This window comes from Ammospiza caudacuta, chromosome 1, assembly GCF_027887145.1.
Source record: "Ammospiza caudacuta isolate bAmmCau1 chromosome 1, bAmmCau1.pri, whole genome shotgun sequence".
Lineage (NCBI taxonomy): Eukaryota > Metazoa > Chordata > Aves > Passeriformes > Passerellidae > Ammospiza > Ammospiza caudacuta.
This window is the reverse complement of record NC_080593.1, coordinates 116,360,574-116,384,501: the sequence shown is the minus strand read 5'-3', so window position 1 is coordinate 116,384,501 and position 23,928 is coordinate 116,360,574. Positions and strand designations below refer to the sequence as shown.

At 38.7% G+C, this 23,928-nt stretch overlaps 1 protein-coding gene across 2 annotated transcripts; it reads left to right on the top strand.

Annotated features, from left to right (window-relative positions):
* Positions 1-5,761: 5,761 nt before the first annotated feature.
* LOC131563743 (epidermal retinol dehydrogenase 2-like) lies at positions 5,762-15,911 on the top strand. Of its 2 annotated transcripts, none has more exons than XM_058813859.1 (7): positions 5,762-5,793; positions 6,539-6,895; positions 10,173-10,304; positions 11,765-11,864; positions 13,512-13,656; positions 14,591-14,713; positions 15,207-15,911. In XM_058813859.1, the coding sequence occupies exons 2-7, from the start codon at positions 6,566-6,568 to the stop codon at positions 15,298-15,300; spliced, it is 924 nt and encodes a 307-aa protein (XP_058669842.1). In that variant the 5' UTR covers positions 5,762-5,793; positions 6,539-6,565; the 3' UTR covers positions 15,301-15,911. The 2 variants fall into 2 exon arrangements, with proteins under 2 accessions (XP_058669842.1, XP_058669850.1); XM_058813867.1 differs by lacking the exon at positions 5,762-5,793 and adding an exon at positions 5,920-6,139.
* Positions 15,912-23,928: the final 8,017 nt, after the last annotated feature.

Sequence of the window (23,928 nt, the reverse complement as noted above, 5' to 3'; positions counted from 1 at the left end):
AGTGAATATTTTTAGTCAAGGCAAAAGACATCAGGTTACCTATTTTTGTAGTCCTCAGTACTACCATCACATAAATAAGAACTCATTTTTTTCAGTACACAAGAAAATATGTACATTATTTATGACTACATTCAAGAGTCATTATACCTACATGTAAATAAACAACCCATTCTAGTAAAATAGTCCAAATACTTGTCATTCATGTTGAAAAGAGTTAAAGAGGTTTATTTCAGCCTTTCAATTAATTGGGAGGAAAGGAATATCATTTGACAGGAAGAACTGGTCAGACTACACACAAAATGACTTTGTGTGTCTGACTAACTTAAAGAAGACATCAAACTTAAAGAAGACATCATTCTCCTCCCTGGCTTTTTTGGGGAATATGTTATTTCTGTGAAGCAAAGCCAGTTTTCTACCTGTGATAGAAAGCTTTATCATTTTCTCCTCTCCTCATTTGCCTAAAATTGTCCCCAAGATACCTGTATTTTCCCTTGTGAAGAGCACAGTCAACAGCAACTTTTCCCCAAATGTTTCACATTCCGAGGGATGTGAGGCTCTGCAGCTTAAATTCTCAAGTGTCTTTACACACAACAATGACAGGCTCTGTGCCCTCTTCCCAGGGAATGCAGCATCAGCCGTGTGTGTTCACAGGAATGAAGCAGCAGACAAGCACCGGTGGCCTGCAGCTGGTGCCCTTACACCAGCTATGACTGCAGCCTCACAGATACCACACCTGGGTGCTGCCGGGTCACAGACTGCAGCTGCTGAGCCACATACTCCAAGCACCTTCTCAGCCACAGGGTGGAGCTGCCCTTTGACTGACATGGTAGTCACCAACTGGCAGCACACGGAGCAGCTGCAGGGTTGGATGTGGATCCAGATAAGCAGCATCTTAGAAGATGGATGAGGCATGCACAGGCCTGCAGAGGGATCCCTGCCCATCTCCACAGCTCTAGAGCTGTGTCTCAGTAGGCTCACTGTAGGATGGCTTAAATTCATTAGCTAAGCATTTTCTTTAGAGTATTGAAAGTTTTTCTCACATGCCTGTAAGTACAAACCCTCCCATAGCTGCAGTAGCCTATAGTTATGCCCTGGATCATGCCTCAGCAGTATTACAACATCTACCTCATACAGCAGCTACTAATTTTTAGTTCAGTAGAGACTGATTTAGTTTGGCTGACTGTGTGATGAAGTATATTGAATCAACTAAAAGAAAAAAAAAAAAACATAGGAAAGGAGGTCTTCTTTGCTCCATATTATTCCTTGGAAAGCAAGCAACACATGCTTTGATTCAGAATATAAGATACAATTTCTGTGAGCTGGAACTCCTGTTCTTCTCCATTTATAGGGTGTACAGCCACTTCCTGCACACCTCTGATCCACTTCATCTTGAGGTAGGATGTCAGGTTCACTGCAGAGGGCTTTGCCTAGTGGGTGCTCCCCTGCAGTCCTGAGTTTTGGCCAAAGCTGTTAGAAGGGATACACACAGATCCAAGGGATTCATTGAACTTGTGCTGAGAATTTCCTTCAGATTAATTAATAAAACTATTACTTAGATTTTAAGACATAGCTATCTGGTGAGATTTCAGGCTGGTGCCTTTGACCTCTATGGATCAGAAGCATGTTTTGACCCAGGAAAAAATTGGAGCTTTTCCTGCCATTCTGAAAGTTAAAATTATAAAACTGGAAAGTTAAGGTTCACATACACTGTGTAGTAAGGGATTCCCACTTGTCATCTTGTATTTAATATTGGATTACTCTAAAATGTCAATCACATTACTTAATTCACTATCACAGACAGACACTATGTGCTTCTTTATTTGTTTTCATGATATCAATTCACTAACTTCAACAAATGCTAGTGACCTATAGAGAAGTTCTTTTCCTCACCAGTCTTTACCAGTGCTAAACAGTTCACCTTTTGAGGAATTATATGTATTTGGGAGGTTTTCTCTTCCTCCAAACACGTGAATGCAAATTGCCACATGATTTGAACAACTACATTAATTGTTAGCACTGATATGATATCAAACCATTTTGAATGTCAAATAAAATTCTTCCATAAATTCAGTAAAGACCTAAAGAACTGTTAGACCCTGCAGAAATGAGTTTTGTCAGAAAATGTTAAAATATCTCTTGCCTGTATTTATCAAGGAATTTGTCACATCTGTTTGCGGCTTATATTAAGTTTTAAAAAGACAAACTCAAGTCATTCATCTTCCCAGTAAGGTAATTATTTATCAAGCACTTTGATAAAGTAATCTTATTCCACTAAATCCATATTTTTCTTTTATTTCAGTGGAGTTTTAAGTTTTACATGCTGATAATATATGAATGATTTATTAACATATTGAAAAATACTTAATAACCATTTATTAAAAGCTGTGGGATATAATAATTACCAGTAATTTATGACATATATTTAAAGCATCTATTGCAACTCAGCTATGAAAATACTTTTCAATACCATTCATCTCAGCACGTTGCAAGTAAGCATCTTCACATTTCTGGTAATAAAAATACTGATCAATGTCTAATCCACCAGAAACATTCAAAAGGTCCAGCTGGCTTGAGGATAAGAATAATTATCTAACCCTAATCTTTACTACCAATCAAAAGGCCAGGCAATAAAATGAATTATACTTACAATTACTATGCATGGTCATTAGCAGCCATGATAATTTCACACATCAAACAAGCATATACATTAATATACTGAAGTACTGTCAGTTTTATCACCTTGACAATTTCAAGTATGCCAGAGGATTTACACAATAAGAAAACTTCAGCCAAATCCCTCACTACATGGGTAGATTTTAGCATATGTGTTTGACTGATTCTTACACACATAAAAAAAAAGAGAGTGACTTATTTTAATAGACTTGCTTGGTAGGCTTGATAGGCTTAATTTGACATGCTTCTGTGCTGGTTTTGGCTGGGGTAGTTTTCTTCACAGTGGCTGATTTGGGGCTTGGTTTTGGATTTTTGTGCTGAACACGAGGCTGATAATGTTGCTTTTGTTGTTGCTGAGCAGGACTTACACAGAGCTGAGGCCTTTTCTGCTTCTCCTGCTGCCATGAGTGTATGGGAGTGCATGGGAGGCTGGGAGAAGACACAGCCAGGACAGGTGGCCCCAGCTGACCCAGGAGATACTCCAGACCTTATGGCATCATGTCCAGTATCTTTATGTGGGGGCAAGAACGAGGAAGGGGGATGATTGGAGTGATGGCATTTGTTTTCCCAAGTCATCATCACATGTGATGGGGCCCTGCCCTCCTGGAGGCGGCCAAGCACCTGCTTGCCCATGGGAAACAGTGAATGAGTTCCTTCTTTTGCTTTGCTTGTGTGCACAGTTTTTGCTTTCCACATTAAACTATCTCTATCTCACTAGTTTTCCAGTTTCTTCACTCCAAATTCACTCCCTGATCCCACTGGTGGGGAGTGAGCAAAGGGCTGCATGGGGCTTGATTGGTGTGTGGGGTTAAACCACAACAGCCTCTTATGATGTCTCTTAACTTCTCATAACATGGGGTATGTACAAAGTGTACAGAGGTGAATAAACTGTTCATTTACCTTGTTAATATATTGTCATTTTTAGGCATTCTTGGTTGTGTGGTTATCCCTGCTCTCAATATCATTAGTGATGTACTTTTAACTTTTAGATTGACCTATTTGTGCGTTCGCCCTGTTTCCTATGTTTAATAGATTTTTTATGATTAAAACAAATGACAGACATGTGAAGGTTTGTTACTGGAAGGTCAATAATAAAAATATCACTCACAGAATTATTTCCGCGGCTTCTCTAGCTGCAGCAGGTTTTTTGCTTCTTTTTTTTTTTCAGTGCAGTTAAATGTGGACAACTTCATTCCTGTGTTCTTACTACCACTTAGAAAATTGAGCTTCTGGTACAAATTCAAAGTTAATTGCAGAGTAAGATAAGTTTGGGGCTAGAGACCAATTACAGCGCATACATCAGTCAGAAGAATAAGTTTCTGTTTGACAAAAAAATTCAATGTTTTTAAACACTGGGATAAAACTGAGACAAAAAGCCACACAAATACTTAATTTCAAAATGCTTAACAATTCTCTAAATGAATCATCAAATCTAGCTGGCAGTGAGTGGAATGCAAGTTATCCTAAATCACTCTGTGTTCCCCAAGACTCTTATCACTTACCACATCCACTCTTCACCTCAAGACAGCAACGAGCTGTAACATTCCATTACCACACCAAAGCATCTAATTTAGGTATATAAATCATTAATCATCATTGTCATTTTCATCACTTATAGAATGATAGCAGGCTGTTCCTTAGGTATGTTCATCATAAGAGCAAGGAAGTCATGTGTTTTCATCCTGGCATAAGCACGTGCTTTGGAAACAGGCTCCTCCTGTTAACTCACAGCTTACAAAGTTCTGGTTGCAACACCATTCCTCACCGATGTTGTTCACCTTGAAATGTCATCATAATAAACAAGCATCTTCCCTGAATTGTTTCATAACCAGGAATTCATTGCTGAATCATCTCAGCTTCCCCTCACCGTAATCTGCTGCTTTTGCCATGTAATTACTGATTGCAGCATGGGACACCTGGAGTCAGGTTACCCACCTATTTTGCATTTCTTGGCCTCTTGTTTGGACCCACAGCACACTGAGGCTTTGAGATCTGCCACTCTCCTCAGTGGGAGTATTTCAGCTTCCCTTTTGCTGGCACCTAAATAGAATATTCAACAGTTAACTGTGCATGGAAACACATCCTTTCCATACAACTGTTTACACTGACAGTGTACAGTTTTACACCATATTTCTTGGTGTAAATGACATCACATTTTGTGAACTATCATTTTATCTCAGCTCAACAGAAAAATACCTTATGAATTCCCATATACTGTAATCTGAATGGTGCATACAACACAGATGTGTACATCAGAGCACAGTGTGAGTTTATTCCATTTTTTTCCTTTTATGACTTGCCAATAAACAAGGCCTCTAATGTAACTCATTTGAAATGCAAAGAACACCAATTCAGTAGTGTTCTTTTCATTGCCTTTTTACATAAACAGTATGTGGAAGACATCATGGGGATTGATACAAGCTGATGCCACAGGAGAAGCACATTCATATGGATCTAAGTATGCGTGTGGCTTTCTATCCAAAAATATTGATGACACAGTAGTGTGGGGCTGTACTTTTCGAGTTGGATAACTCATGTATGGGAAACTGAAGACCCACAAAAATAATTTTAAAGGTGTGAAATTATAATCAGGGGATTCACTGTTTTATGGGCCACACAATTATCATCTACTTTTTTGCTCCCAGTCCAGCAAGCTGGAGAACAGTAATTTATTATATAAATTAAGAAGTGTTTAACTTGGTACCTCCAGCGAAGCAGCAGCAGACGGAGGAGAGAGCACTTGCTCTCCGAGCCCTCGGCCGGGCGGGATGGAGCGGCCTGGCGGGATGGAGCCAGTGATACCTCCCCGCAGGCCAGGCCGGCCGGGCTCGGGAGGGCCACCGACGTGGCAGCAGCAGCAGCAGCGGGATGTCCCGACGTTGGGATGCCGCCCAACGGGTGCCCTCGGGAAGGCACCCCGGTATCCTGAGCCGGGGGGCCCCGCCGGCATCCCGCACCCGCCCAGCCGGGAAGCGCCGCCCGCCCGCCCAGGCCCGCACCCCGCAGCCCGCCCGTCCCGGGCCGCCCCCTCACGGGGCCAAACCCTCGGCGCGGGCTGGGCAGGGCCAGGCCAGCCCCGGTCAGGCGGGCAGGCGGCTGCGGGACAGTCAGGAGCCGGCGGTGAGTGCGGGGGGACCGGGCTCAGGGAGGGGGCGAAGATGTGACTGACTGTTGGGGCAGGGCCGGGAAAGGCCAAGGGACCGGGACGGGACGGGTCCGGGTCCGATCCGATCCGATCCGATCCGATCCGCCGGGATGGTGCGAGCGCTTCTCCTCCTGTCCCCTGCCAAACACCGAAAAGGGGGTGGTGCTGTCTAAAGCAGGATGAAAACCAAGGCTCGTAAGTGCCAAGGCCAGGCTTTCCCCCGCGGCTGGCCCATTGCCAATGGGAATGCGTGGTGTGATTTCGGCCGCACGGCGCTGGAAAAGACACAGGGTGTGGGAACACTCCTGGCTTCCGAAAGAGGTCAGGTTTGTTGCTAAGGAGGACACCTACCTTCCGAAGGTTGATGTTGCACCAGTGTGTTCAGCACTTTTTGTTCAGCTAGCATCAGCTTGCTGCGAAAACTAAGTGCTATTGCCGTAACATACCTGCCCAAAATCTATGTTACTAAACGTTTTTAAAACCAGAGTTGGAAGGTGAGAAGCCTGGGATGAAACAGGTCTGTAGGATCTAGAGGAAAACCGTTGCTTTAATCCTACTAGTAAGGTAGCTTTCACAAAACATATGTTTCACAAATAATATGTTTTGTGTCTAAACAGAAGAACACTGCGAAAGAGCTTGCTGTTTCAAGGTCAACCTCTTCTTTTTTTCAGTCAATATCCCACTGTTGTAATGTATTGTGTTTCTGTGTTTGCACAACAGAAGAGTGGTGCTTGTACCTGAGACATCATGTTCAACTTCAGATGCATCCAGAAGTTACTACAGTACATAAAATTTTTTATTTTTTTAATTATTGAGAACGCCTTCTGTTTATTTCCTCTCCGCAAAAAAAAATATTTTGCTGGTGAAATAGTACTTATTACTGGCTCTGCAAATGGGATTGGAAGGCTGGTTGCCTTAAAATTGGCTCCTTTGGGAGTAACCTTGGTGCTTTGGGACATCGATGATGAAGGTAACAAAGAAACAAGCAGATTGGCCCAACAAAATGGAGCCAACCGGGTGTTTGTCTACCACTGTGACTGCAGCAGGAGGGAGGAGGTCTATGAACAGGCAGACAAGGTAAGATCTGCGTTTTTGCTTCTTTCTAATAGAATATCCTATTGGATTTATTGTTTTTTAGAAACCATACCTAGAGGGAAGTAATCATGTAGGGTAATGTCTTTCTAGTTTTAAATAGTTCCTAGATGGAACTTAAAATATGGTTGCAACAAAGTAACTGGGTTTAATCAGTTCTGTTGAGATTTATTCATTTCTGTTCTTCATTGTGAGATGGTAATGTTTAGATTAAGAGTGTGGTAAAGGCTGCAGCAGAGGTTATCTCCATACATTAACCAATGTAGGTGTTATAGTTTCTTTAAGATATCAATAAATAATTTTTAAAGAAAAGAATAATCAGTGGATGTTGTAAAAGGGAGATTATTTCCTTTGCCTATTTGTTTAGGAAGGAAACTGTAGTTCTTTAAGGGTGATGTGGAATGTAATGTTTTCAGACATGTCATTGGGATGTGGTTAGTCTCCAGTCAAATTGATGATTCAGCTTCAGTTCTTTTTTTGATCAGTACAGGTGGAAAATAAGGTAAAGAGCTCCATTTTCAATGAAACTCTTCTGCTGTGCTGACCTATGCTTTGTAAACTATTACCTCGTTAATTTAATTGTCAGAGTTCAGAAATTGGACATTGAATTAACATGATTAATTTTTACTTTTCCTTAAACTGCCTGAAAATGCTTCTCAGTGTAACTTCACTGTTAATCCAGTTAGTCACTCTGCAAACTTCATCCAAGTGTAAACTTCTGTTAAATTCTCAATGTATGTGCTTATATACATGACTCTCAAGTCACATCTTTGACATTCTGTGTCTGAAGACATACATCAGAGAAATTAGCTAAATTATTTTATGATGTGAATGTTGATAGATTGTTTCAGAACAGACTTGAAATGTAACATTTATTTTCTATTAGTTGTGGGTGGAAAGGTGGGGACATAGGGGCTCAGCTCTTTGTTTTGTGATTGTTGTTTTTAATTTTAACCAAATCAGATAAAGTCTTTCTGAGCAAGTTAATTAAAGTTGGAAATACCTTTTTTCCTCAAGAAATGTTCTTGAGGAAAAGTAGTTTTAAAAGGTAAGTTGAATTCATGATCTGTAAGTGTCTGGAACTGCAATTCTCATGGTTTCAAATCAGCAAGGGTTTCTTTCACCCATACTTGTAAGTAGCATGTGGGCCACAGCTCACTCACACTGTAGAAAAAAAAAATGAACATTTTGAAATTACTTGTTTGCTCTTACCTTAGCAGAGTCTTGAAAGGTTTGTTTTGTGCCCCCCAGTAATTTTCAATCTCCAAACACATTATCCAAATCAGCCACAGGACTCCAGCCTGTGGAATTTTCTGTGCCCAAATCAGCAAACAGTATTCTGAAGTGCACAGATTGACCTGCCAACAGAAACTTAAAGAGTTCAACATTTAGAAATTGCTCTTAAGGTGTCAAATTATTGTTAACAACACCAACATATTCACAGATATTTACATGTATTGTTCAGTCCTGGTGGAGACAGAAATTTTCTTAGATGAAGAGCTTTTCAAATATGGGCTTCCTCTTCTCTTGGAAATACCTTCAAATTTTTGATTGGTAATATGAAAAGACATGATCTTGGACACAGAAGAGAAAGCAATAGCAAGGAAGTTAAATTAATTGGTTTTATTTGGTATACTCACTGCTGCAAAGCATAAGTATTTTCCCATAATGTAAGTTTTGCTTCTAGGAAACAAAAGAGACCATTGAAGTCTCTAAAGAAGAGGTTTTAGCACAAACTGGTCAAGTGAACAGCAACTGATTTTCAGGAACAAGAGGCATCCACCTGGGAATTCTGAAGGAAATCAGACATGGATCTGGTGGCTAGAAATGCAGAATGTGTATTTTGCTACAACAGATGAGCAAGGAACAAAGCATAGTTAAACAAGTAAAGCACAGTAAATTTGCCAGTCTTAAAAGGCACTTGAGAGCCTTTTAAAGTTCTCTTGAGGGCCAAGCACACTATGAACCTGTCTTACAGAAAACCAGTAGAAATTATGCTAACAGAAGAATAAACAGACACCTAAAATTATACATAATGTAGAATAATCATCTTGACTTTTTCTTAGTGGAAGCCAAGCTTCACACATATTTTGTAGTAGTGAGTAAACAGGACAATCAATGCCATGGTAAATAAAATGCTGCCATTGGTGAAGATATGATGTCATGTTAAGAAAAGAGGATCATCATATGGACTGACACAGCAGTTAAAAGAGTGGAGAGAAAGTACAGAGACTTTGTGTTCCTCAAAGGAAGAATTGAGTAATCCTGCCATAGTGAAGAGTGTCTAGATTTACATTCATTTATGTAGGTGGAAAGGTGCAAATATCTGAGCCCTACTTGCCAATGAGAAGGCCTAAACCTGACGCAGCTGGAGAAATGTCAAACAAATCTTCACTGAATGCTAAGGTTCCCTGAGAGAGCCAAAGGAAGGTCAAATGTTGGTGCACCAGATCCAATCACCTGTTCCCAAATTGCCAGAAAACAACACATGTAGGATTTTAACGTTTTTGTAGTCATAATTTTTGAGACCACAGATAATCATCCACCTTTAGCAGAGAAATCTGTGAGACTTATTCTTCATACTATAAGTAAATCTTGGCCAACTGCTTTGATACAAATCCAAATCATGGCACAAAATCTTTTGAAAACAAACTCAAATGGAGCTAATGATGATTTTATCTGTCTATTTCATGGTAGATACTATTGTGCTCAGAGGATAGTATCCCCCAGTTATCTGAGCTGAATTCTTTCCAGTTCAGTAGAAATTATAGGGAAAAGGGGGAACAGGCTTAGCAGAAGAATGCAGGTTCTCACAATACCAAAAACAGGGGACTGGAAGCGTTCTGATTGCAGTTAAAGCAGGCTCACAGTGCATACTAAAGCTGCATAACCTTTCACCTTTGGTTTCTGTGGAAGCCAAAAGTATTCTGGAGTTCAGGGAGCAATTAGACAAACTTGGGGAGGAGGGCAAGGTGGAGAATCACTGGGATACATTAAAGACAATGATATAAATATGCCTCTCAAAAGATCCTAAATTGCAGCACGTGAAAAGTTGAGCACACAGGAGAACTTAGAGCCTGGGTCCTTTTTTCATTGCTTTCCACCATGAATTTGATCTGATGTAATACAACAGTTCTTGCACACTTATGTTTTCATACATATCAATTATTGCCAATATTACTAAAATTTTTCATAAATGAAGCACAAGAGGCAATGATACCTTCTAAAGCTTTCTGTTTATCCTTTTTTTATTTTAATTCAGGTTAGAAAAGAAGTTGGGGATGTTACTATTCTAATCAATAATGCTGGCATACTGATTGGGAAAAAGTTCTGTGATCTTACAGATGAAGACTTTGAAAAGACCTTCAGAATCAACTTCTTTGCTCAAGTCTGGGTAAAGTTTTTGTGGGTTTTGTACTCCTGAGTGACCAAAAGGTACAGACAAGTATTTTGGTGTGAAAACCACAATGGTGGGCCTCTACCTTAAAAACTCAGCTGGGAGTAGGGATGTGAAGGACCTTGATTGGGGTTATACTTGTTTTCATGATCGTCCTGGAGTTTGAGACAGTCTCCCCAGTATGTCTCAGCAATGTTAACGCAAACCTGCCTGGGCACTCTGGTAAATCAAAGTTTGTGGAGCTGCATCATGAAACACACCCTACCTTTAACAGCTGTGGTTGAAAGGAGAGTGCTGACATGATGGCATGTGACTTCTCTGCTCCTGGATGCTTCCTGGCATCTGAAGGCTTTGCTTAAGAGACTTGCAGCATTGAGGGAGACAAAACCATGGTTTCCTGGCAGACTTAGCAGTGGTACACTTAGAGTTGGTCTCAGTGATTTCAAAGGTCTCTTCCAGCCTAAATGATTCCATTATTTTATGCTGCACATGTTGCTCTTCAGGCTGTGCTTTCATTCCTAGTCACCATCTGATTGAAATACATAGAAAACTAATCCAGCTAGTAAAAATTTTTTTTTTTTTTTTTTTTTTTTTTTTTTTTATCTCTGGAGGAATTTGCAGCTATTTGGGGTCTCAGTAGATTTAGGAGAGTTTTTTGTGAGAGAATGTTACTATTGCCCCTCTTGGATTTTTTGTTTATATGCCTGAGTGAACAGCCTGCAACAGGGAACAATATAGCATTGCAACTCCTTTGTTTAAAGGCATTCCTCAATGGATAATCATTGCAGATAGAAGTTCTCTAAGTATTCCCCAGTCACACTGCATCATTCTTCCAAACACTTGAGGAGAATGGACTGGGAGAGGTGTTCCCCCTGAAAGGTCTGCAGAAATCCAGGGCAGGAGGACAGCAATGTACTTAGCCCTCACATCTGGAGTCTAATAGGATTCCTCAGCTATTGAAAAAACTAAATTGTTACTGCTCTTGTCTCTTTTTCTTATCTCCCCCTTAGTAAAACACTAACATTCTTCCCAGTTAGTATCACCCACAGTGGTGTCCTGGAGCTCTGGAATTGTCAGGCAGTTCGGCTTGTAACAAAAAGAACCCACAGAGAGCTGAACTCTCCTTTATGTCTTGACTTCTAGCTCCCTCTTGTGTACCAAACAATTGTTTAGCAATAGACAAATTGTGTGGAGCCAGGAAAGCAGAGAAAATACAAACTTTGCTGCTTTTAATAAGATGCTTTTAATGCTGTTAGATCTTCAGACAGAGGCAGTCATTCAAGGAAATGTTGTCTTTCATTTAAAAATTGTTACAGAAATAAAATACCATTTGGGCTCCTTGTATATTGAAGACCCGGAAAGCAAGTCAGGTTGTGCCACCTAATTTTGGAAAGAAACATTTTTGTTAGGCCTATTTTAAAGAGGATTTTAAAATAAATGTATTTCTATTCTTTCAGACTTGTAAGGCCTTTCTTCCAGCCATGGTGGCCTGTAACCGTGGGCACTTGATTAACACAGCCAGTGGAGGTGGAATAATGGGACTCTACAGGCAGTCAGGTAATTATTGGCAAATGCCATTACAAAATAGATCTACATACTAATCACTTTTCCTGTGTGCCTTATAAATGCTTGGCTTAAGCAGCCTGTACTGACAAGAGCCTGTGGGTGCCAGAGGTGATGGTGTCACATGCCTGAGCGACACAGGGAGCTCTCTGCAGGTGTTACTGTCTGGTTACAGACTATGTTTTTTCCACAAAAGAAAAGACAATTCAGCTTGTACATGTGCAGTGGAAGGGAGCCCTGCATATAGGTTGTGTAGTGCTTTCTCATGACAGCTTTTCTGCAGGTGAATGTTCAGAGACCTGAGACACAAGGGTTGTAACCTGGAACTACACATTCAGTTGGTTTATCAAGTGCAGAAGGCATTCTGGCAGAATTTTCAACAAAATTCATTTGAATGAAGTATGGTTTAAGCTATTTAAAGCTCAGTATTCTCAGATGTTTCCCTCAAGAGAGCAGCCTGCCAGCCTAGCCTATTTCATCAGCCTGAGTCTGCTTCCCAGTCTCTCCTCAAACGCCTCTTAGATTTGATTGTCACCCTATGAGAACTTGAACTTCAGTGTAATAAGGATCTCTTTTTTCTTCTGCTGGTTGATGGTGTTACTGTAGTGTTCACTTGCTACCTATCACCTAGGGGTTACCTTGATATATTATCAATATTTGGTATTGATAACACAAGTCACATTCAGCTTTCATCATATAACTGTTAAGCTCATGGGAATGGGCCTTCCCATCCATGCATTATGACCTTTTACACCTTAGATATATATTTTTAGGCTGTGTGGTCCCATCATGCACTGTGAGTGAACTCCTGAAGAATAGCAAACTACTTCTGATGCCAGTCTTTGGAGTCAGTCTTTTAGCAAAATTGGATTTCATTGTATCTAGTGACTATTTTCACACACATTTGAAAAGGTTTTAGGAAATTACATGTAAGGCATTGTATTAAATTCATTTCTAACAGCTGGAAAACTGTAGAATAATTTGTGTGGGAAGAAATCTGTAAAGGTCACTTGGTCCATATCCCCAGATAAAAACAGGCTCAGCTTAGGTTAGGTTGCACATGGCTGTGTGAGGGCAGGTTTTGATTATCTCCAAGGATGGGGTTCCATACATTCATCAAACAATAAAAATCAGATTAGTCTTCCTGGGCAAACAAAATAGTATTGTAGTTGCAAGGCAAATCAGAAGTAATAGGCTAGGCTGAAGCAGCATTTAAGTAAGGTATTTTTATTTTACTACTAGAAATAGTTCTGTCTGAAATGTAGCCTATGATATTAAAAGTTGAAGACATTCTGAACTGAAAGAATGCCTGGTTGGTATAGGAGTATCTGGAAATTTACAGAAAATGCTGAATAAGCTCATTTGCCTATATCTTTCTATAGCGCACCGAAAAAAAAATTAAAAAACTCCTCTGAAAAGGATTCATTTTATCCTTAGGCAACTGTGCATCATTCATGAGAAGAGCCATTAATCTCCAGACCTGGATCACTAATATGCTTTAAATACTAATTATAAGACTGCCAATAATAGAAGTAAATAATATCGTGGTTTAAATGGTATTACAAAGAATTCAGTTCTATATATAGCTTTTATTGTGGTGCTTTTAAAATTTTGGATATTTCTCTTTTCTTCCCTTTCTAGATTATGGAGCAAGTAAGGCTGCAATCATTGCAATGATGGAAGCCATAAATTCAGAACTGTATCATGGAGGAAAACGAGGCATTAAAACCACAGTCATTTGCCCTTATTTCATTAGTACCAGGTTAAGCAAAGGCTTCAAAAGCGCGTAAGTAAAGCTTAGATTTGTACTATTTCATGTATAAAAAATAATTGCCACTCACTGGGTATATCATATTCAGTTTTTGGTTGGTTGATTTGATTTTCAATTCAGTATTTTTGCCCTATTGGCACAGACATAAGGAAATGCAGGTCTTACATACAGTGAATAACAAGAACTGTGCAATAACCTCACAGTCAAGGAACAGCTGGGGATACACAGCAGTATTTAAGGGTTAAGGGAACCTTATTTGTCAGGAGACTGCTGATGTTCTGTGCACCAAGTAATTTTGTTAGTATAATTACAGTTATGACTATCAGGATATCCATGACCTGTCCTTATTAACTGTCTGCACTGGCAGGAACTGTACTTGGAGTGAGAACAGCTGTGGTGATGGTATCTGCTGGGTGGCTCTGTGGCTGCACTGATGGGAGAGGCTGCAAGCACTGAATGAGCCATTGCAGGAGTGCAGGACCAGTGATCTGGGTTTTTCAGTGCTCTGCTCCTGCTTGCACCATTCAGCATCGTGCAGCAGCATATGCATGCAGAGCAGAGCCCTCCTTGTCACCTCCTGGCTGGTGACAAGCCTGCTCCTGGTATATTCACCTGTCACCTCAGCACTTAGAGCAGAAAAAGACTGCTGGAGAGCAGTGATGCACAGAGCAGCACACAGTATGGCTAAGCTTGGAAGTTTCCAAAGTTGCAATCAGTGTGGGCACCAATTTCATTGGGGTCAGCTTACAAAAAGTCATTAAATTCACAACATCATCAAAGTCTTTTCAATTTATTTTGATGATAGTGGGAACAAAAGGGTTTGGAGATCCTTTTCAAGACTATGTGAGGGGAAGGGGAAATTGCATAAATTATTCAATTATGCATGTGTGTGTATTTATCACAAAAGTTAAGTTTTATCATTTCATAACCCTTTTTTCTTGTTTTACAGGAGACCTTGTTTGTTTCCTGTTTATGATCCAGAGTATGCAGCCAGTAGGATCGTGGATGCAATTAAAAAGGAGAAATTTTATCTGATCATGCCTCCAGCTGTATACTTACTTGGTCTCAAAATGTAAGCATGTGACTTGTCTTCTAGCATTACCTTCTTTCGTTTGCCATTTGCCTGTAAAATCAGCAGGAACATTTAGTCAAACAGTCCTTTAGTTAATATTCCTGCAATCAATCCAGTTATATGTACCAAATTTTAAAGAAACAGTGGGTTTGATTTTTCAATACTCTAGATGAATAACATTCCTCTGGCCTCTTCTGTCTCCAAGAAATGTTTTAAGCTGCAGTTGGGTGTAGAAACTTCAAAAATTTTCCTGAGATGATACACTGAGAGCAATGCCAGGTCTAGCACTTTCTACTTCCAGTCCCTGCCACCACTGCAGGCTGGGCCTTCACAAAATGGTCTGTCATTCATTTTCCCAATTCATAACATTGAAGTGCCAAATGTGCTACTACCAGACTGGAAGTATCGAGCACATATAATGTATTTGTCATTTATTTACAGAGTACCTTTATCTAAAAAAAAATATAGGCTAACTCAGTGTTTGTCTCCTCAGTTTCCTTCCTAGAAAAGCAGTGCTATTGCTCGAGTCTTATGTCAAGTTCCCTGAGAGCATGGAAGAAGCCTTTGCTCAGAAGAAAAAGGATTGAAACAAAAAGTATTCTAAAGATCTCAAGTGCTATCTAATTTAACATTTTTAGTAAAAAAATAATTTTAAGTTCTATTTATTTCTTGGCAAAAAATTCACTTCTTTTATGCTATTTTACATTGGCCAGCATGCCATTTAATTCTTTACAACTGTCTTTTAAGCCTTTATGTGTGGCAATTTTCTGAGAAATTTTTGAAAAATCACTAAACTCTAAAATAAATTAGGTATTATGTTGAATGACCAAGCAACAATTTTGCACAGACTTTACTGTTTTCAGACTGAAGTTTCAATGAGGTATCCTGTTAGTGTGGAACACAATTCTGTTGTAAATTATGGGAAAATGAAGACCAGAGGAATACCTGGGAAGTTATGGGTGAAATCTCTCCTTGTATTTGGAGAGAAGTCACACCCATGTTCTTCAACTGTCTTTGAATGAAATTACAACATAAAGGTCCTAAAGGAAAGAAATTCCCCAATAGCAGAAGTTTTTACACAAAATATGTGCTACTACTTGATTGATAAACATCAATCCTCATGTAAATTTTCAGAAAATGCTAACATAAAATGTTCACAATTGTCTTAATTCAAAAACAAATAAACTGCATTGCCAAATAGTGAATCTACAAAGCCTGCTTCATAAAACCTTAAGGAATTACAGAAAACATTTAACAATCATCTATTGACCATGTTTGCCATCATAATTCAATTGTACTTAACTAAACTCGAACTTACAAGCTCCCAGATACAAATAGTTATTAGAGTACACACTATTGAAATCCCTGTGTTTCCAAAGCATGTATGCATTCAATAAATTCTTTCATGTACCAGTAGATATCACAGGGAAACTTTTCTCTGAGAGAAGGGAAAAGCTATCTTAAGTTTGGCTCTTTGGAAAGCAAGGTTTATTGATTTATATTTTTTAAAACTCTGTAGATTATGAGTAATTAAATATTATTTTCCTCTTATTAATGAGGCAGCAAAGTCTAAATTACTTCCTGCAAATACCAATCAATTTCTCAATTGCAGGCAAATATGTTGAATATTGGATTCCCTTGTTCTGCATGAATGTTACTATTTGGCTCTAGATCTATTATCATTTTAAAGTATGATTACAGGAGTCAATGCAAATTGACATGACATTATGTTTGGGAATATATTGAGAGCCCAAACATCTTAATGCATAATTTCATTGCTGGTGCTGCAGAGCTTAAGAGCAGGGGTCATGAGATGAGAAAAATGTATTTAAAAATTATTTGTGAAACAAGACTCCTACTTGAAGTAGTGTCACGTGCTAGTGACATTAATATATGGTGGACTATCCATCATTTAAATGTTAAAGGTTTCATGATGAAATATTTGCAGGCAAGGAGCTTATTGTGAGGGCCCACTTTTAAGGATGCCTTTCTTGTTTTCGGTTTTCTTAACTGAAGTGCATCTACCTTACCACCTACATCTGCAGTTGTAAATTCATCAACCACATAGGCAGGACATGAGTAGGTTAAGAATAGTGCAAAGGAAATAATACCCTATTCTCTAAGCTGTATTTCAGCTTTTCTGCACAGCCATCCTGCAGAACCTCGGCCAAGGGCACTTTTGGCTCCATATTCTTTTCAGGCTAATCTGCTTGTCTCAAGAAGGAATTTGTAAAGCTTATACTTTCTAAGTCTCACAGTGATCTGTTAGATCTTCTTATCAGTCCTAGAAATCAGTAACTCACTCTTTTCCATGAAAATACCAGATAAAAAATTTGGGGTTTGGGATAGGTTGATGATGGTGGTGTTTGGGGGGGAGTAGTTTCGTTTCCATACAGAAAAGAAGTGTGATAGATCCAGTAATACAATTTTAAAACTGTAAGCCAAAACCTTCTTATTAAAGTTCAGAAGGTGCATTTGAATGGTGTTCGTGTTTTTTAACAGAAAATTATCTTCATATTTTGAAATATAGTGTGCCACTTAGGAAGTATCTCAGACTTATCAACAACTCCTGAGAATCCTGTTCTTTCTTTGAGGTTTTTATCGTATTTGTAATTCCTCCATGACAAAAACATTTTTACAGGAGAAACTCTATTACCACAGAAGCTGCCAATGAGACTGCATTAGTTTATGTTAATTTTTTCTCTTCATTTTCTCACTCCTTGTTCTCTGCAAAACTGATGAAGAAAGGCCTGTGTTGCTGCACCAATAGTGAGATAATCTGTGATGTCAGTTTCTTGTACTTTTTTATGCCCATTGGTACAGCATAGCCCTTCAGAGCACATTTTTCATATAAAGGAAGTTGTAGTCTTGTGTATCTTATGAAGAACATTAATCATATTCGAATTATAAGCATTGTGAGAAAGAAACATCTGAATTATTCTGGGTCACTTTGTAATCTAAATCTTTGAATAAACCTTAGAGGCAATGATATGCAACTTTGATTTCTCATTATTTTCACTCTTCTACATTATTTAGTTCCTCTTTTACTTCAGAGTTTAATGTTTCCACCCAAATTCATTATGTGTTCCCTGTAAGCCATTATTACAGTTTTCATAGATGCTCAAGTTCCTCATTTATATACCTAAGCACGTAACAAATGCCCAGAGACACTGAGATGCAACTTGCAGGAAATCATAGAAACAACTGGACTTTCCCAGAAATTCTGATAGTCTGTTCTGTTTTATCACCTGAATTGGCATTGCCCCATTAAATTTGAAAACATTCCCATAAAAACCTCCGTCTTTCTAAAGGCCTCATCACCATCTACTATCTTAGAAGGATGGCTTTTATAGAAGACACTCTAAGAATACTCAAAGCTAATTTGAGGCAAGTTTCATATATTAAAAAGGAAAAACATATTTCCAAATCCTGCAATATTTTACATCTTTTTCATTAGTAACTTGTATTTTCTCAGTCTCTCTCTGGAAAGATGTTTACTTCACAGTTCCCACAGATTATGGGACAATTGTGGAGGAATAGATTTAGCACTGGAAGCAGGAAATTCCCTGTTTCCCTGTCACTTACCTTTGTCTTTGACCTTATTTTTACCCTGAGAAACACAAAAAATAGGGACAGCTGCCTGAATGAGTGTAGACTGTCCCTGTCTTTCATCCCTATCCTGGGAAAAAGAGGCTTCATGATTATACAATTTTTAATGGTGACTAGAAAAATAATTTTCATCTCTTTACTTTTACACCTAGAGAAATGTCACTACTTTCTATATTGCCTGATGATTTTCCATATTTCATATAATTTAATGAGGAAGAAAGCTCTGAATCAATCCAAAGAGCCCAGTTATTAACAGATCAAAATTCTACATTGATTACTATTATGGATTTTTCTAGTCTCTTTCTGCAGTGAATACAATGTCTCTGTTCAATACTCCAGATTCTTCAGGGTGCTACAGCCTGCTAATAAAGAATGACTGTGTAATTTAAAAAAGAATTAATACAGCTCTAATTGCCTTCTACCATTGCACAGAACTGTTGCTGAAGCCAAATAAATGGTCAGGTGATCTTCCACTTCATTAACTAATCTCAGCTGGCAGCAGTGCCTGAGGTAGCAGTGATTTAAGAAGTCACAAGGCATTGCTCAATGCTTTCATAAACTCCACACTTCTGCAGCGCTCATTGATCAAGTGCACTGTGGTGGTGCAAGGGCCATTCTAGCAGTTGCTCTGTTGCTTCCCCCATACCTTCTTTCTCAGAAATGTAGTTAACAAATTAAATGTTAATAGTTCCAATATCCATTTTGGATGGATATTGGATTTAAAGTCCAATTGGATATTGGACTCAAAGATACTTTCTTTTCTGCAGCTGAATGGGCTGAGTAGAGGTGGCCTCAAGAGTCCATCGTGTTGCCTGTCTGCCTGGGATGATAAGCCAGGAGATAAGGAATTAGATACTCCTACAGAACAGGAAAGGAAGCCAGACAGTGTGATAGTCCTGAAAAGATAAAAAGCTACTTAGAGTGTGACAGCAAATAAATTAAAAGTAGGAAATCAGGCTAGGCCTGATGTCAACTTTGTTGTTTAAAGCCCTTTGTTATCTATAGCTTGGATTTCCCTGGAAGCTGAAGGAATATGAGTGTCTCGACTCCTAAACTGGCAAATCTAAGAGTCCCCACACAAACTAAGAGAAGACCCATGATTCTAACCATGTCTGCAAAAGCAGGAGATGAGAGACCACACTGTGGGATCAGGCAGGAGTGGAAATTAGAAGGAAACTGTTCCTCTTCAATATTTAAGCCATGTTACATAGGACTCTGCTTGCTTTACACACATCTGTTTACCACTTGGTAAACTGGTGGTGTTTATTTAATATACACAATTCTTTAATATAACATTTCATGACAGCTTGATTTCCTGCCTTGCAAAGGTTTTACAATGACTTTCTAATTAATTATTTCCTTCCATTTGCATTTTTACAATCTGCTTTCCAAGCAAGGAACATACTTCTACATGAAAGTCAGAAGCCACTGCAATAACTAAAGTAAGAATCAGATAATTAAATATCACTTCTTTTATACATGGAAAAAATTGCAGAGGCAACACACAGAATTCCTACACAAGAACAACCCCCACAATTTGAGAATGCTGTTAGAGATGTCACAATGGAAACTGAAATCTCTTCAACCACTCATAATGGCAACTTGATACATTGTTGGCATAAGTTCTCATCACACATTCTTTGTAAATGAAAGGTGTTTCCATCTTGGAGGTGGCATCATGTCTAGTGACGTTGATGACAACAATTAATTTTAGTGGTTTGTTTTCCACCACTCACAAAATACCTTTAAAATAGCTCCTTCAATACAATTGCAGCAGAGATGCATTCAGATACTTCTTAACCTGGTAAAATATCTAAAAGGGAAGTGCAGAAGGCTGCTCTTAGAAGAATTTGATAATACTACACTTGCAGCATTGTGTTGCTCTTGTAATATTAATGGGAAATGTCATCTTTCTGGGGAAATATGAGAAAGAATCATTTAACGTTAGGTGGTGCTTCATGCAAGAGAGAGGTTGTACATGTTTAATTCTTAAGGGCACGTGCCTTAACTTTTTGTCCTAGTATTTTTATGTTTCCAGCTTTTTGATTCTGGTTTCTTTGCTTTCTTATTAGAAAATTATCCTTAGTATTTTTCATGTGCAACTTTAAATTTTTCTCAGAGACAGTTCAGTCACTGGCAATTTTCTTTGAAGCTTTTTTATCATTCTTATTTCCCCAAAAACAATAAAATCAGAACTTCAGGTTGCATAAAAGGCAGTTTGCCTTAAACTGAGACACAGTTGAACCTGCCCTGGTGCTCTAGGTCACTAATAGAGAATACAAAAAAGAACATTAGGTTATCTGGACAAAATGACGTGTAAGGAATGCTTGCCTACTAACAGGGCTGCAGGAGTAAGGAGGAAGGCCACAGAGGAAGGACAGGATTTCTTGCTTGTTATTGCTGTTGTTATTCATTAAAGGAGTAAATATTCCAAAATCATGTTTATTAAATTGTGACATTTAGGAAAGGGGAGTCAACCAACAAATCTGTGATCTTTTTCTAATTCATCAAGGAAGTTGTAAAAAGACATTTAAACTGTGTCTGTAATAAATATCCTTGGAACATACTTCACTTTTAAGTTTTCCCATAAAACATACTAGCTGCTTTGGTAAAAGATCAGAATTATCTGTAAAAAATTAAGTTTTTCCCTTTGTCCGGATGAGACTCAGATACCAAAGGGTACCAAGAAAGAAAAAGGAGCAGAAAACTTCTGGTTTTGCCCTTTATGTTTAGTCAAGGGTGTATGAGCAGCAGTGCTTGGTACGTTGTGTTTTCCGGTTGTGTCTAGGATCCAGGACAGTGTTAGCTTCCCACAGAGCCTCAGCCTTGCTGCTGCCTTCTGCCTGGGTGGCACGACAAGAGGAAAGCTCTGCTTGTGGTGTTCACCAGAGCTACAGCACAAAGACCCACCGTGCTCTGCCCTCACTTGGCTCTTCTACCACATCTCTCATCAGCTTTGCTCTCTGGCACCTAATTGTTGCTAAAATCTAACAGCCAAACAGTATTCCTCCAATTGCAAATATGAAAAAAAGTCCACTTTTGAAATCTCATGGCTTGTAAATGTTGCCCATTTGCAAGAGGCAAAAACTTCAAAGACTCTTTCTTATCAGAGAAATATAAGAAAACTCTAATACTTATCTCCAGACATACTTATTTCAGCCTGTCATAGCCAGAAAGATCTAACCACCTTGCCTACAACTGTAAGTCCCAACAAGACCAATGAAAACCAACAAAATAGAAAGCTAAATGGAAAAATATTTTAGCACCTTTGCCAAATCAGTGTGCAAACTCTCAGGTATGGAAGAGCATTTTGGTTTGCCTCCCTAGAATATGCTTTTAAGCAAAAGACAGCAAGGAATTACTGACATGACTCACAGTTTTGGTAGAAAGAGCCAACAATTTGGCAGAAAAGGGATTTATCCTGAGTAGATATTGGCAGAACAAATTACATCTGTGATACCAGTGACCTCCTGCTTCCACAAAATGTGGGGGGAAAAACACAGAAGTTTGCAGTCATTTTGAGAAACATGTATCCAAAAGGTACTGGATAACAATGTGTCTCCAAACAATGTAATGCTTGCCAGAAATATTTTGTAAAATAATGGTTATTTCACTAGTAATTCACATTTCCATTTAAGCAGAAACTGTTCCTACAAGTCTGATAAATGCCTAGCTGACTGCTGGTCCACAGCTTAAATTTTCTCATCCTGAAAAAAGGAGCTAAGGAAAGAGCAGGTGAGTGAGAAAAAGGAAAAGTGTGTTTAAAGATGGCTGCCACCCTTCTTGGCACAAACAAGAGAGGCTTGTGCTTGTAAGCAAGGACAATTTCTCTGAATAACACTGCTTCACAATCCTAAGAAAGGCAGAAAAGCTGTCTTCCCTGCCAGTAAAATTCTCTGACTGAACTAAAAATACAGAGGGAGTTCATCTGTTTTTTTAACCAATCATAGTGAAACAGATTTTATTAATAAATTTCAAATGTATTTACAGTATTTTTTCTAGATGTCCTTTTTTCTCACATAAAAACCACAGAATAAACAATGCTAATTAAATCTATTTGAATCTTTCCTATTTTCACTTTATAATAACATGATAGCAATTGCTTTGCTTACACATTATCATCTTCCTTTTAATCACCAACTATCATGCAAGGTCCTTGCAGAGCCTAAAAAGCAGAATGAATATTCTTGATGGTGCTAGTTTGAATTCAAAGTGCATTACATAGAATTGCAGCACACTTTCAGCTGAAGATTGAACTGTGCATCACTTGCTTATTTAAGCTAAAATGTATTTGCTCACCTGAATGATCCTGCAGAAGTAAGCAAGTGATCTGCCTCATTTAATTTTAGTTATCTGGAGGTGAGATGGCAGACCCAAATTACTCATTTCACTGCCTGATTGCTTTCTCAGAGCATCAATTTATTTCAGCCAGCAGATGAGGAAGTTTGGATGGATTTCCTGTCCTGAGATGTCCACTTCATTGTTTAAAAATAGGATAAAGTAGTTTCAACCTATACTCTATTGATATCAGCTCAAATATTTGGACATTTAATATGCATCACAAAACAGACAGAGAGGATATAGCTAATTTATATCCAAGTTTAAACATATTAAAAATAACATATATTATAGCTACCTGCAGTGCCAAAACATCACCGTGCTGTCGATATGTTGGATTATTCCTTCTTTTCTTCACTTGAAAGATTAGCAATTACTTATAACTAATATATTTGTACTGATTGGGCAAGCTGGAAACAATGGATTCTGAGTTGAGTGCAGCAGGCAATTGAAACACCAGATGTCTTCCCTATGGCTGTTGAATTATCAATAGGTGTTCAAATTGGTATTTTAGGTAAAAACCTTTTTCTGGAAAAATCTGGCTCACATCACTCATGGAGATCAATGTGGAGTGAAATGTTTTTACACTTTGGAGGATATCCTCAAACATGCTGCTGAGGTTAGGAATGAGGTTACTTCCCATTTCTAAAGCAGCTTTGATGAAGGTGTTCTTGGCTAAAAGGTTTGCCTGCCCTTTCTTATTCACAGCTTCAGAAAGGAAACCAGGTCCTGAAATGCATTGATGTAGACATAAAGTTTGAGTTCAAGTTCTGATTTTTTTTATCTCCTTATTATCATGCAAATTTCCAGTGTGCCTTTTAAGATTTTATGTTAACTAGAAATGCTGCTTTTCACTTATGAAAACTAAGCTGCTATAAACCAGAAAATTAGGGCCCTTGTATGCGTAAACAGGGTGGGTTTAATATGGAAGAACAACTAGAAAGAGTGAATAGTTAATTTCCAGAGTGGAGGTGGGCTGCTTGGGAAACCCCAGTGCTGTGCTCATTTCGTGTTTTTGTTACTGATCTGGAATAGAGGATGAAATAGCAAAATCATCTGAAGATATTAAGGACACTTGAATTATTTATTTCACTCCCTTCTTCACTTGGGACCTTTGTGTCCCAGGCATCCCTAGAGCAGATGTAATAGCTAGCTACCAGCTAAACTAAGGCAAACCTCAGTTTCATTTTTTCCCCAAATGAACACTGGTCAACATTTTCAGGTTAATTGATGGAAGGCATGACTCTGTGGGAATGGTGAACTGCACT

Coding starts and splice junctions, on each gene's coding strand:
- LOC131563743 (XM_058813859.1), top strand. CDS start 6,566: ATGTTCAACTTCAGATGCATCCAGAAGTTACTACAGTACATAAAATTT. Junction 6,896..10,172: donor TCTATGAACAGGCAGACAAG/GTAAGATCTGCG, acceptor ATTTTAATTCAG/GTTAGAAAAGAAGTTGGGGA. Junction 10,305..11,764: donor ACTTCTTTGCTCAAGTCTGG/GTAAAGTTTTTG, acceptor CTATTCTTTCAG/ACTTGTAAGGCCTTTCTTCC.